The sequence below is a fragment of the Bos indicus genome, chromosome 18, assembly GCF_029378745.1.
Source record: "Bos indicus isolate NIAB-ARS_2022 breed Sahiwal x Tharparkar chromosome 18, NIAB-ARS_B.indTharparkar_mat_pri_1.0, whole genome shotgun sequence".
NCBI lineage: Eukaryota > Metazoa > Chordata > Mammalia > Artiodactyla > Bovidae > Bos > Bos indicus.
Window position 1 is genome coordinate 49,543,094 of NC_091777.1, and position 12,561 is coordinate 49,555,654.

General features: G+C 46.7%; 2 protein-coding genes across 4 annotated transcripts in view; both read right to left on the reverse strand.

Moving 5' to 3' along the window:
* LRFN1 (leucine rich repeat and fibronectin type III domain containing 1) overlaps positions 1–12,561 on the reverse strand; it is a 107,754-nt gene that overhangs the window by 17,297 nt on the left and 77,896 nt on the right. The window lies entirely within an intron of this gene.
* GMFG (glia maturation factor gamma) lies at positions 3,682–8,678 on the reverse strand. 3 transcript variants are annotated; one of them, XM_070771006.1, is made up of 7 exons: positions 8,541–8,678; positions 8,074–8,170; positions 7,928–7,977; positions 7,444–7,493; positions 4,746–4,828; positions 4,070–4,143; positions 3,682–3,844 (listed from the first exon to the last, which is right to left on the reverse strand). In XM_070771006.1, exons 1-7 carry the CDS (start codon positions 8,661–8,663, stop codon positions 3,773–3,775), a joined length of 549 nt encoding a protein of 182 aa, XP_070627107.1. In that variant the 5' UTR covers positions 8,664–8,678; the 3' UTR covers positions 3,682–3,772. The 3 variants fall into 3 exon arrangements, with proteins under 3 accessions (XP_070627107.1, XP_019835188.1, XP_070627108.1); XM_019979629.2 differs by having other exon boundaries at positions 8,530–8,627; XM_070771007.1 differs by lacking the exon at positions 8,541–8,678 and having other exon boundaries at positions 8,078–8,176.

The following is a 12,561-nucleotide window of genomic DNA, read 5'->3' on the forward strand; positions in this document are numbered from 1 at the left end:
TTTCTATCATCCCATCAAACTCATTTTTTTTTTCCTTTATAGCCTTTATCACTCTTGGTAACATTCTTGCTTGCTTGTTTGTTTACCTCTTTATTCATTTGTTGCTTATTGTCTCTTAACTGAAATGTAAGCCACCTGACATGTGGCATGCACACCAGTTTTCTCCAGTCCCCCACATTTCCCCAACAGTCTTGGCACTAGTTGTTTAGTAGCTAAGTCTGCAGCCCACCAGGCTCCTGTGTCCATGGGATTCCTCAGGCAAGAACACTGGAGTGGGTTGCCATTTCCTTCTCCAGGGGATCTTCCTGACCCAGGGATTGAAGCCATGTCTCCCACATTGGCAGGCGGATTCTTGACCATGGAACCACCTGGGAAGCCCGATACGTGCTTAGTAAAAAATGTGTTCTTGAACTCCTCTTAGGAGAAGGCCTGGGAGATAGAGCTGCTGCAGACTCACTGTAGAGCCTACACTCAGGAATAAACATGATCTTCCAGCCTGGGGCCACTAGAAGAGGAAGGATATATACCCCAGAGGCAGGGGAATGCCCCATGAGATCACGGAATGTGAATTGGCCTGAAAAAGAAGGCGACAGATGAAAGCATATAGTGTGATTATTTCCCTCTGACCTTAATTTCTGATCCAGATCTCCTAATAGAGATCCAATCTAATGCTTCCACAATTTAGGCCCCACCTGGAAGCATAGGCTCCACCCCCTGTCTCTAAAGCCCCATCCCACAGCAAAATCCCTGCCCTATCTGACCTAAATAAGTAACACCCCTCAAGCCTAGGTCCCACTCTCACAGCCTGAGCCCCACCCCTTTACTTTAGACACCATCTTAAAATTTGTAATATTCATGTTTCTTCAGTCTGGGTCCTGCCACCACCCAAGCCCCATCCCTCTATCCTAGCCCCACACCTCCAGCTTAGACTCCACTCCAAAAGAGTCAAGATTTCAGCCTAGGCAAGGGCCCTTCAGGCCTAATTTGAGTACCTCATTCTCCACTCTGACCTAAAGTCCAGTCTTCACCTATTCAACATAAAACCTGCTCACTTTCAAGGTTATCAGGGAGAAGCACCCCAGGGAAAACCTAGGGAGCCTGGATCTGTGGGAACCTAGAAGGGAGGTTTACTTTTTTGGGCTCCAAAATCACTGCAGATGGTGACTGCAGCCATGAAATTAAAAGATGCTTGCTCCTTGGAAGAAAAGCTATGACCAACCTAGACAGCATATTAAAAAGCAGAGACATTACTTTGCCAACAAAGGTCCATCTAGTCAAAGCTATGGTTTTTCCAGTAGTCATGTATGCATGTGAGAGTTGGACTATAAAGAAAGCTGAGCACAGAAGAATTGATGCTTTTGAACTGTGGTGTTGGAGAAGACTCTTGAGAGTCCCTTGACTGCAAGGAGATCAAACCAGTCCATACTAAAGGAAATCAGTCCTGAATATTCACTGGAAGGACTGATGCTGAAGCTGAAACTCCAAAACTTTGGCCACCTGATGGGAAGAATTGACTCATTTGAAAAGACCCTGATGCTGGGAAAGATTGAAAACGGGAGGAGAAGGGGACAAGAGAGGATGAGATGGTTGGATGGCATCACCGACTCGATGGACATGAGTTTGAGCAAGCTCTGGGAGTTGGTGATGGACGGGGAAGCCTGGCGTGCTGCCGTCTGTGGGGTCGCAAAGAGTGGAACAGGGCTGAGCTACTGAACTGAACTGAATTGAGAAGGGAGGTTGGTGGAAAGAGAGGAAGAGGTTCCCAGTTTGTACCACCCCTCAAAGGTGTGGCCCCAAATGAAAAGCCACAGCCGCATTGTGCCCACTTTTCATTGTATAGTGGTATTCTGTTCTGACCTCTCTGATTGGTCCCTCCACAAGCCCTGTAGTCAAACCTCCTGTGCATTGGACTGCCCTTCAAAGTCACCCTCTCTGATTGATGCCTGCTTTCCAAACTCCCTGCTCCCGATTGGGCAAATTTTTGTACATGCCTGTCTCTGATTAGAGCATTTGTGAATGAACCTGGAGGCAGACAGATGTTCGACTATGGTGCGAGCAAGTAGTAGCAAGAAAAAGAAAAGATAGAGGAGGAAGAGGGGGTTCCCTGAATCTCTTTTCTATGAGAGGGAGTGGCCATGGACCACAGGATAGCCTTGGGTTAAAGTTCTAACCATACAGACCGCTAGTTGTGTGACTTTGGGCAACTTTTTGGTTTCTGTGCCTCACTTTCTTCATTTGTAAATCGGGGGTAATAATGATACCTTCTTCAAAAATAATTGTAAGAATTAAATTAGTTGTAAAATGCATATAGAAATACTAAGCACATAGGAAGCCCTCAGAGTATTAGCTCTTATTGCCCATTTCATTGTGTAAGTTCATGACCTTGGACAAGTCCTTTTGCCTCTTTGACCTTTGCAGACCAGGAGTTGCTTGACCTCTTAATTGAATGACCCCTCCTATTCCCTCACCTCTAGCCTTCAGGGACTGAGGCTGTGAACAGAGGGAGGAGGAGAGACAACCCGAGCAGAGAAATGGGGTGGGGGGACCAGCGTAGGTGAAAGAGAAGGGTTGAGCACCCAAGCCCACCCCCAGAAAATCGAGGGCCATCAGGATCTCTCTATGGCCCAGTGTAGAGTAATTCTAACCTGAATCCCTCAGGCAAGGGGCGTGTCCTGACTGGGGACAAGGGGGCAAGGGATGGGACAGTGTGGGGCAATTGAAGGCATGGTGTGTTCAGGCTGGGAAGCAGGAGGAAGGGTTGGAGCTGGGCTTGTGGGCCCTCACCCAGGAACGACAGGACTGGGGGAGGGGCAGCCGGGGCCCAAGGTCACTCTGTCATTGTTACCATGGCAACAGCCACCTCTCAACTGGGAACCTGGAAAGGGGTGGGGAGAGGGAGTTCCCAGATCCCTGAATCTAGGGGTAGAGAGAGGAACACTCAGAGACCTGGAGGAAAAGCAGAGCGAGACAGTGATTCAACTCTTTGAAGACCTACCCATCTCAGAATCCGCAAAGCCTAGTACACTGTGGGTGCTCAATAAATGTCCCTCAGAAACAGAAAGCCTGAGAGCATCAAGTGACCAAAGATGACGAAAGAAAGACGAATCGCCACAGGGGGAGGGCAGTGTCCCTGTCCTGCCTCCTCAACTTTTCGTGCTCCTCAGGAGTCCTCTGAGAGTTCTGATTCCTCTAAATCTTTCCCAGACCTGGCCCATAGGCCCACCCAACCCCACAAATCACTCACCCCCCAGAAACTCCCCAGCCCCTGAAGCTATTACATTTGACATTTATAACAACTTCAACAACTTTTCTGGCTTCGAAATCTTCCTGCCTGGGGGATCACTGAGAAAATTAGCATAGGTGCAGACTACTGCCTTCAAGGGTGGGAAGGTGGGAGGTGGGGAGACAGGCCCTCGCCTCCTTTACTCTCAGGGACAAGGCCCCTCCACAGATTCAGATATTCCCCCAATTCCTCTAGGAGGCCCAGGCCTCCCTCATTTCTCCTTAGGAAACCCTACAGGCCCCTCCCTTTCTTTCAGAGGAACAGGTATGGAATCCTCCTTGTCCTCCCAGAACTCAGCAGGCGTCCACTGGCTCTGCCTGCCCTCTACTGGTCCAAAACTGGTACTGCAGGACTGCCACCTGGTGCCCACAATGAGGAACAGAAAACTAAGCCAGAGCTGAGGGTCTCTGAGTTGTTGCATTTTAATTTCTTTAAGGTCTGGGACGTTCAGGCCCTAGGGGGTTTGAGTTCAGGTTCTCGGCCCAGAGGTCAACGAAAGAAAGACAACTTCTCTTTGAGCCAGGCCTCAGTGAGGTCATCAGTGGTGCGGATTTCAAACACCTGCGCAGAGAGAGGGTTCAGTTTTATAATCCACTCAGGAACTGAAACAGTGAGGGCTCCTGCCCATCCCTCCCTCAGACCCAGAAACCCAGCTCCCTCCTCCCTCAGACCAGGAGTCCTGACCCCCCGTGGGGGACCTCCAGGGGTGGAGTCCCCCACCCTCCATCAGCCCTCGGATCCCAGACTCTCCTCCCTCACACTCAGGAGCTTCGGGCGGCCCCAGACCTTTGTGAGCTCTGCCGTCTGCACCAGCCTGTTTTTGCTCCCTGCGTACATCATCTGTTGTTCAGGCTTGCAGCCTGTGTGAAAAACAGAAGAGGAAAGCGTAACTGGGGGATGCCAAGGTGTTCTCGAAGGCCCTGGTAGTGTCCTACCCTGGAAAAGGAAATGGTATCTCCCACTCCAGTATTCTTGCCTGGGAAATCCCATGGACAGAGGAGCCTGATGGGCTACAGTCCATGGGCCCGCAAAGAGTCAGACACCACTTGGTGACTGAACAATAACAGTGTCCTACAGGCCCTGGAGTTTTCTAAGAATCCCAGGAATTGTTCTAAGGAGGTCCCTGGAGGCTACAGTCAGAGTCTTCAGAGTTGTTTGGGGCTGGAAGTTATTCTAGGGTCCCTGGAGATGGTTTAGGGGTCAGACAGGGGTTGCCAGTAAAAGGAAGAGATGAATGTGCTTACACACCTCAAAACTAATGAAGATGGGGGTTTGGGGCCCTCACCTCCACCCCATTGCTTTCTCAGCATTCACCCATCACACATCCCACACTCACACAGGCATCTATACACACGCACACAGTCACACACACAAAATCACCAATCACATGCACGTACACACACTTACACTCAAACACACACGTGTACACATCCCCACACAGAATCTAAGACCCCCTTCTCACCCACAGGGCTGGAGAAGATGAAACACAAGGGGTAGGACACTCGGCCATCGGCGTGCACATACTTGTAGCTGTAAACCACGAACCTACAATAGTGAAAGGGAATTCAAACTCAGCCCTTGGCCTGGAGCTCAGGCCTGATGCTCATCCCCTGAGACCACAGCCTAGCAATCTTGCCTGAGTTTGAGGACCTAGGGTTAACAACTGAGACCGAGGGTACTGGCTTCAAACACAATAAATGATTTAAAAAATATTAATGGGGGAAAAATAATAATAATAATAGGGGAATTCCTTGGTGGTCCAGTGGTTGGAAATCAGCCTGCCAATGCAGGGGTCATGGATTCGATCACTGATCTGGAAAGACCAGGGCCGCATGCCACAGAGCAGCCAAGCCTTCGTGCGATGGCTATTGAGCCCATGCTGCAACCTGCTGAGGTGCATATGCCTAGAGTCTGTGCTCTGCAACAAGAGAAGCTACCATAATGAGAAGCCTGTGTACTGCAGCTAGAGAGCAGCCCTCACTCACTGCAGCTAGTGAAAGGCTGTGCATAGCAACGAAGAACCAGTGCAGCCATAAATAAGTTTTTAATTAAAAAAATAATACTAGTAAATGCTAAATAGAATTACCATCTGCTCCAGCAATTCCACTACTGGGTATTTATCAAAGAAAATGAAAACAATAATTCAAAAAGATATATGCACCCCCATATTTATTGCAGCATTATCTATAATAGCCAAGAAATGGAAAAAAACCTAAATGTCCATTGACAAATGAATGGATAAAGAAGATGTGGTACACACACACACACACACACATATGCACACAATGAAGTACTATTCAGCCATTAAAAAAGAATGAAATCTTGCCATTGCAACATGGATGGCTCTTGGAGGGCATTACGCTAAGTGAAATAAATCAGACAGAGAAAGACAAATGCCTTATGATCTCACTTATATGTGGAATTGAAAAAATAAAGAAACAAACTATCAAGTTCATAAAGAGAGAGAACAGATGAGTGGTTGACAAAGGTGGGAGTGGGTGAAATGGGTGAGGGGAGTCAAAAGGTACAAGCTTCCAGTTATTTATTTTAAATACGTCCTAGGGATGTGATATACGTTAATAACGCTGTGTCGTATATTTGAAAGTTGCTAAAGGAGTAGATATGAAAAGTCCTCATCGTAAGAAAAAAAATGTTCTAGAAACTATGTGTGGTGACAGATGCTAACCAGATTATCATGGTGAACATTCTGTCATACGGTATATACAAGTGTCAAATCATTATGCTTTACACCTGAAATTAATATATTATACGTCAAATAGAACTCAATAAAGAAAAAAATGCTTAAGAAAAAATGGTTTTGGAACTTCCCTGGAGGTGCAATAGTTAAGACTACAGAGGCAGGGGTTCGATCCCCAGTTAGGGAGCTTAGCTCCCACATGCTGAGTGACGTGGCCAAAAAAAAAAAAAGTAAGTGCTTATTTGATTATTCACAACAACACTATGATGTAGGTACTATTATTATCCCCATACTACATACGGGAAAATCAAAGCCCAGAGAGTGAAGCCATTTGCGCAAGGTTCTACGGGTAGATTTGAACCCAGGAACTTGGCTGGTAGAGTGTAAGTGCTCAACCGCTATGTTTTAGAGCCCAGCAGTCTAGAATCAGGGGCTGAGACCAGGGTCAGCTATATAATTTCCCAAACCCAGTGCAAAATGAAAATGCAGGGCCCCTTGTAAGAAACACAGGAGAAAGCCTGTTTTTCCTTTCTTCTGCAGTCTCTTTCCAGACTGCTCTTGGTCTTTTAAAATTTCCTGTTTCAAGTCATGTGCTGTCTTGGGCATGGGGACACTCACGGGGGGAGTGAAAATGCTCAAGGGCACACCCTGGAATTTATCTTTCAGGAGTGAGTTCCCCCCCCCCCCGATACTCCTGAGTCTGCAATTAGGCCTCCTGCCTGGGGCAGAGGGCATCAGCCATCATTGGGCAATGTGGGAGTGGGGAGCTGAGAACCCATCTAGGGCTGGACATGTGAGCTGAACGAGGCTCCAAGCCTCCAGCACAGGCTCCACTGTCCTGTCAGACTTCACACAAAACAGATTCAGAGATAAAACTATAAAGAATTTCAAGATAGCAGGGATCAAGCCCTGCCTTCAAGGCTCCCTTCTGGGTATGGGGCCCTGTGTGATTGCACTTGTCAGATGCCCAGGGTGCTGACTGAGATCTAGAGCCTGGGATTGAGGCTTAAAGTCCTAGGACACCCAAAACTCAGCCCAGTCGAGATGAAAAAATCTAAAGAGACCAGTTTTCATAGAAGTGTAAAAAAACTCCTCCACACACAAAAAGCACCAGGCTCCTCTGGCTTCACACAGGATTCTCCCCAATCATTAAAGGTCAAATAAATCCTTTCCTACTCAAAGTCTTCCCAAGCATTGAAAAATAAGGAAATTTTAACTTTTCTTTTTTTTTTTAATGAAGCAAGTGCAATGTTGAGACCAAACCCTGACAAAGTATGTACTAACATCACGTATGACTATTAGCGTAAAATTCTGCAATAAAATTTTGGTATACAAACCAAAAGTCCTGTGATAGGAACTCACAGACATAGTTTCAAAGTCCACAAATAAGACTGGACCCCAAGTAGCCCCCCAGTCTGTAACCCTCCTTGGCCTGATCTTCCCCTTCCTTGCCCCAGGATACCTGGGCTGTCTCTCAGGCAACTCCATTTTTAGTTCCTCTGGAGAAATATTCTGTGAGGGGTGAGGGGAGGAGAGAAAAATAAAAAGACTGCCATTAAACGAACATGTACTCTGTGCCAAGGCACTCATCCAAGAAACACCCATGGATTATTAGCCCATTGATCTCTCCCCAAACCCAAAGGGGTAGGTCCTGTTATTATCCCCATGTTACCGGTGAGCAAACCGAAGAGGTGCTAAGACACTTGCTTTTTTCTAAACAAACTACAAGGATTAAATCACTGAATTCACAGACAAATCTCGGAGGTAAGGACTGTTATCACCATTTCACAGATGAGGAAACAAGAGACCTATACAGGCAGAGTCTCTTGCCCAGGGTCACAACTAAGCTGGAACTTGACTTCCGGGTTTTTCTGGCTCCCAACACCAGGCTCTCAGCATCAGTCACAGTCTTTTGGGTCTCCCAGTCCCATCCCCCAGCCCCTCACCTGAAATTCTTCCTCCAGCACCACCATCTGCCGGTCTTTGTCCACTTTCACTGAGGAGGGAGGGCATACGTGGGTCAGACGCCCCTGCCATCTGTCCCTATGCTCCCCCACACCCCCATTCGTTCAGGAGGGAAGATGACACTCACTTACTATGGCTGCATTGTCCGTCTCTTTTCGGAAGCGGAATTTCCTCAGCTTTTCCTTTAGCTCTGGGTCTACCTCACACACCACCAGGGAGTCGGACTGCCAGAGGAGCCCAGTTAAGAGCTGAGTCCCCTGGCCTCAGCCCTGCCCCTTTCCCCAAACCTCAGTTTCCCCATCTACTAGTAACGAGGAGGGGCCCATAGCCCATAGATTGCCTTTGTGAACATTGGAGAAAGGTACCCTTTCCTCTGGGCTGGACTGGAGCCCTCTTGGCAGGTGCCCTTGGGCAACGCCCAGGGAGGTTTGGGGATCTGTTCGCCTGGGGCTAAACCCGGAACCACCATCTCTCTTTCCCCAGCCTTGACCTCCCATCCACAGCCTGACCTTCACCCCGGCATCCTCCCAGCCCCAGTCCCACTCCAGCCCCTAGCCCTTCCCATACGACCCTGGCCCCCGACCATGACTTTACTGTCCAGGGGCCTCTTCTTTCCTTGGTTCCGCTGTCTTCTAGGGGTGGGGACCACAGCTCGAGGGGGCGGGGTGTGGGGTAGGGGAAAAGTTTCATCAACCACCACATCCTGTTTATGCCCATTCTGAGACAACTGTCACATATGGCTCCTCCCCCTCCTTCCTTCCCCTCATCTGTTGGGACCTCCCAGGCTTTGCAGTCACCCAGACTGGGATTCAGGTGCTGCCTGACTGTGTGGCTCTAGCTAAGTAACTTCAACCCTCTGATTCAGAATTGTTATGAGGATAAAATAACTTCACATATCTCCCAGCATGGTGGACAACACTCAAAACACCATAGGTAGTGATGAGCTTTTTTTTTTTTTTAATTTTAATTGGAGTATAGTTGATTTACAATGTTGTGTTACTTTCAGGTGTACAGCAAAGTAAATCAATCAACGATACATATTTGCACTCTTTTTTAGATTATTTTCCCAAGTAGGTCATTACAGAATATTAGGTGGAGTTCACTGTGCTATATAGTAGGTTATTATTAGTTATCTAATTTATATACAGTAGTTGCTGCTGCTGCTGCTAAGTCGATTCAGTTGTGTCCGACTCTGTGCGACCCCATAGAGGGCAGCCCACCAGGCTCCCCCGTCCCTGGGATTCTCCAGGCAAGAACACTGGAGTGGGTTGCCATTTCCTTCTCCAGTGCATGAGAGTGAAAAGTGAAAGTGAAGTCGCTCAGTTGTGTCTGACTCTTCGAGACCCCATGGACTGCAGCCCACCAGGCTCCTCCACCCATGGGATTTTCCAAGCAAGAGTACTGGAGTGGGTTGATTCAGTAGTACATACATGTCAATCCTGATCTCCCAATTTGTCACTCTCCCTCTTTCCTCCCTGGTAGCCATAAGTTTTTTACATTTGTGACTTTTTCTGTTTTGTAAATAAGTTTATTTGTAACATTTTTTTATATTTCACATATAGCAATATCATGTAATATTTCTTTCTTTGTCTGACTTCCTTTACTCAGTATAACAATCTCAGGGACGGTCCATCTGTGTCGTTGCAAATGGCACTTTTCATTCTTCTTTATGGCTGCATAATATTCCACTGTGTATATTGATATGTACCACATCTCTTTTGGAGTGTACCACAGGTCCTTTATCCACCCCTCTGTTGATGCACATTTAGGTTGCTTCCATGTTTTGGCTATTGTAAACAATGCTGCGTGTACCTTTTCAAATTATTGTTTTCTCCAGCTATATGCCTAAGAGTGGAATTGCTAGATCATGTGGTTGTTCTATATTTAGTTTTTTAAGGAACCTCCGTACTGTTTTCCATAGAGATTGTACCAATTTACATCCCATCAGCAGTGCAGAAGGGTTCCCCTTTCTCCACACCCTCTCTAGCATTTTTTTTTTTGGTAGACTTTTTTGATGATGGAATGATAAGCTCTTTAACTGTTCCTCCAGGAAGCCTTCCTGCATTCCACTACCCACTAATCTGGAATATTTTAATTCCAGAGCTAAAAGAGGGAACTTAGAAATGTTTGCTGATCAAACTGCCACTTATTAGGTTGATGGGGAAATGGAGGAGAAAGAGGAGACTCACCAGCACTCAGGTAATGGTATATTTTTTTTCTGCAGTTATTCAACCTCAGGGGCCTTATAATGGGCACTACAACACTGGTGTTTAATCCTATCAGACCAGTACCTCCTTTATGATGAAGAGCATTTTGTATTGTCCTTCCCAATTCCCATCCTGGAATGAAATTCCTAGATAAGGCAACCTATTTATACACATAAATTCTCCCTAAAATCAATATAATGTCCTAACTATCATATATAGTAGAAATAAAAGGGAAGTGATTTATGAGAACCCCCTCTGTATTTCTGTGAAAAAATACACACAAATAATAGAGTATGTTCACAATGTCTGGCCCACTGTGCTGAGTTCCCTCCCATAGCAGTAGGCAGATCCCACCCTCTCTAACCTCCTCAAGGGCATCCCTGCAGCTACCCTCCTTCTCCCTGTATCACCAATATCCTTATCGCTACTGGATCTTTCCCCTTGGCCTACACACCATGGTGTGTCTTAAAAACTAAAAACCCTGGAACTTTTCTGGTGGTCCAGTGGTTGAGAATCCACTGCAAAATCCCTGCTTCCATTGTAGGGGACACAGGTTTGATCCCTGGTCAGGGAACTAGAATCCTGCATTCCATATGTTTCAGCCAAAAATAAATAAATAAAATTTAAAACTAACCTATAAACTTTCTCTCTCCTGCCTATTCACTTCCTTCCCTTTTCAGCAAGACTTTTTGAAAGAATTGTCCACACTCGCTGCCTCCAATATCTCCTTCTAATTTGCTCTCCAACTCTCTCCCAGCAGACTCACTCCTGTCTCTCTCCAATGACAAGGACCACCAACGACCACCGTCAGAGGGCCACCAAGGAGCTTTGTGGCGCTGGACCCAGTAGTCAATTCTTAATCTTCATCTGCCATGCCCTGTCAGCTGCATCTGATATCATCCATCACTCCTGTGCCCAAAACACTTTCTTCACTTGGCTTCCGGAACACCACCCCAGCTTGGATTTCCTCTGGCTTTTCTGGCTGCTCCTTCTCAGTTCCTTTCTTAAAATTTTATAGAAGCATAGTTGACTTACAATGTGTTCATTTCTACTGTAGAGTAAGGTGATTCAGCTAAACATCTATATACAATGTTTTTCATTTTTTTGGCTGCACCATGAGGCTTGTGGGATAAAAGTGCCCAGACTAGGAATTGAACCTGTGGCCTTGGCAGTGAAAGTGTGAAGTCCTAACCACTGAACCACCAAGGAAGTCCCTCATATTCTTTTCCATTACGGTTTATGACAGGATTTGAATGCAGGTCCCTGTGCTATACAGAGGACCTTGTTTTTTATCCATTTTCCATGTAACAGTTTGCATCGGCTAATCCCAAACTCCCCATCCATCCCTTTCCCACCCCCTCCTCCTTGGCAACCACAAATCTATTCTCTATGTCTGGGAATCTATTTGTTTCACAGATAAGTTCATTTGTATTGTGTTTTAGATTCTACACATAAGTGATACAGTATTTGTCTTTCTGACTTATTTCACTTAGTATGACCATCTCTAGGTGCACCCACGTTGCTGCAAATGGCGTTATTCTATTATTTTTCATAGCTGAGTAGTACTCCATTGTATATATGTACCACATCTTTATTCACTCCTCTGTTGATGGACATTTAGGTTGCTTCCCTGTCTTAGCTATTGTAAATAGTGCTGCAAGGAACATTGGAATGTATCTTCTTGAATTATAGTTTTCTCTGAATATATGCCCAGGAGTGGGGTTGCAGGATCACAGATCAGCTTCCTTTTAAGAGTCATGAGTCCCTGGGCTCAGCCCTCAGTCTGCTTCTCTTTTCTATCCTCCTTCCCCTCTTCCTGAGAGCATCAGCCTCTTAGTATTCAAAGGGGGATACCCTAATTATTTCCCCAGCCTGGGCCTCTCTAGGCTCTTATGTCCAACTGCCAGCATGACTCCATCTGGATGTCTTGGAGTCGTCCTTGACCCATCTCTTTCCTCTGACAATGTACCTTAAAACCTGCCACCTCTGAACTTCCAAACATAACCAGAACTGGCTCACTCCTCCCCTTCCACAGCCTATATTCTGCCCCTGCCACCTTCAACTTCTGCCTGAACTCTCATAGTAGCTTCCTCACTGTTCTTCTGCTCCCACCCCTCTCCCCACACTCTATTCTTCATAGGACTGTCAAGAGAGATCCTGCTGCTGCTGCTGCTGCTAAGTCGCTTCAGTCGTGTCCAACTCTGTGCGACCCCATAGACAGCAGCCCACCAGGCACCCCCATCCCTGGGATTCTCCAGGCAAGAACACTGGAGTGGGTTGCCATTTCCTTCTCCAATGCATGAAAGTGAAAAGTGAAATTGAAGTTGCTCAGTCGTGTCAGAGAGATCCTAATAAAACCCAAACCAAGCCAGGAACTCCCTGGTGGTCCAGGGGTTAAGATAGGCTAC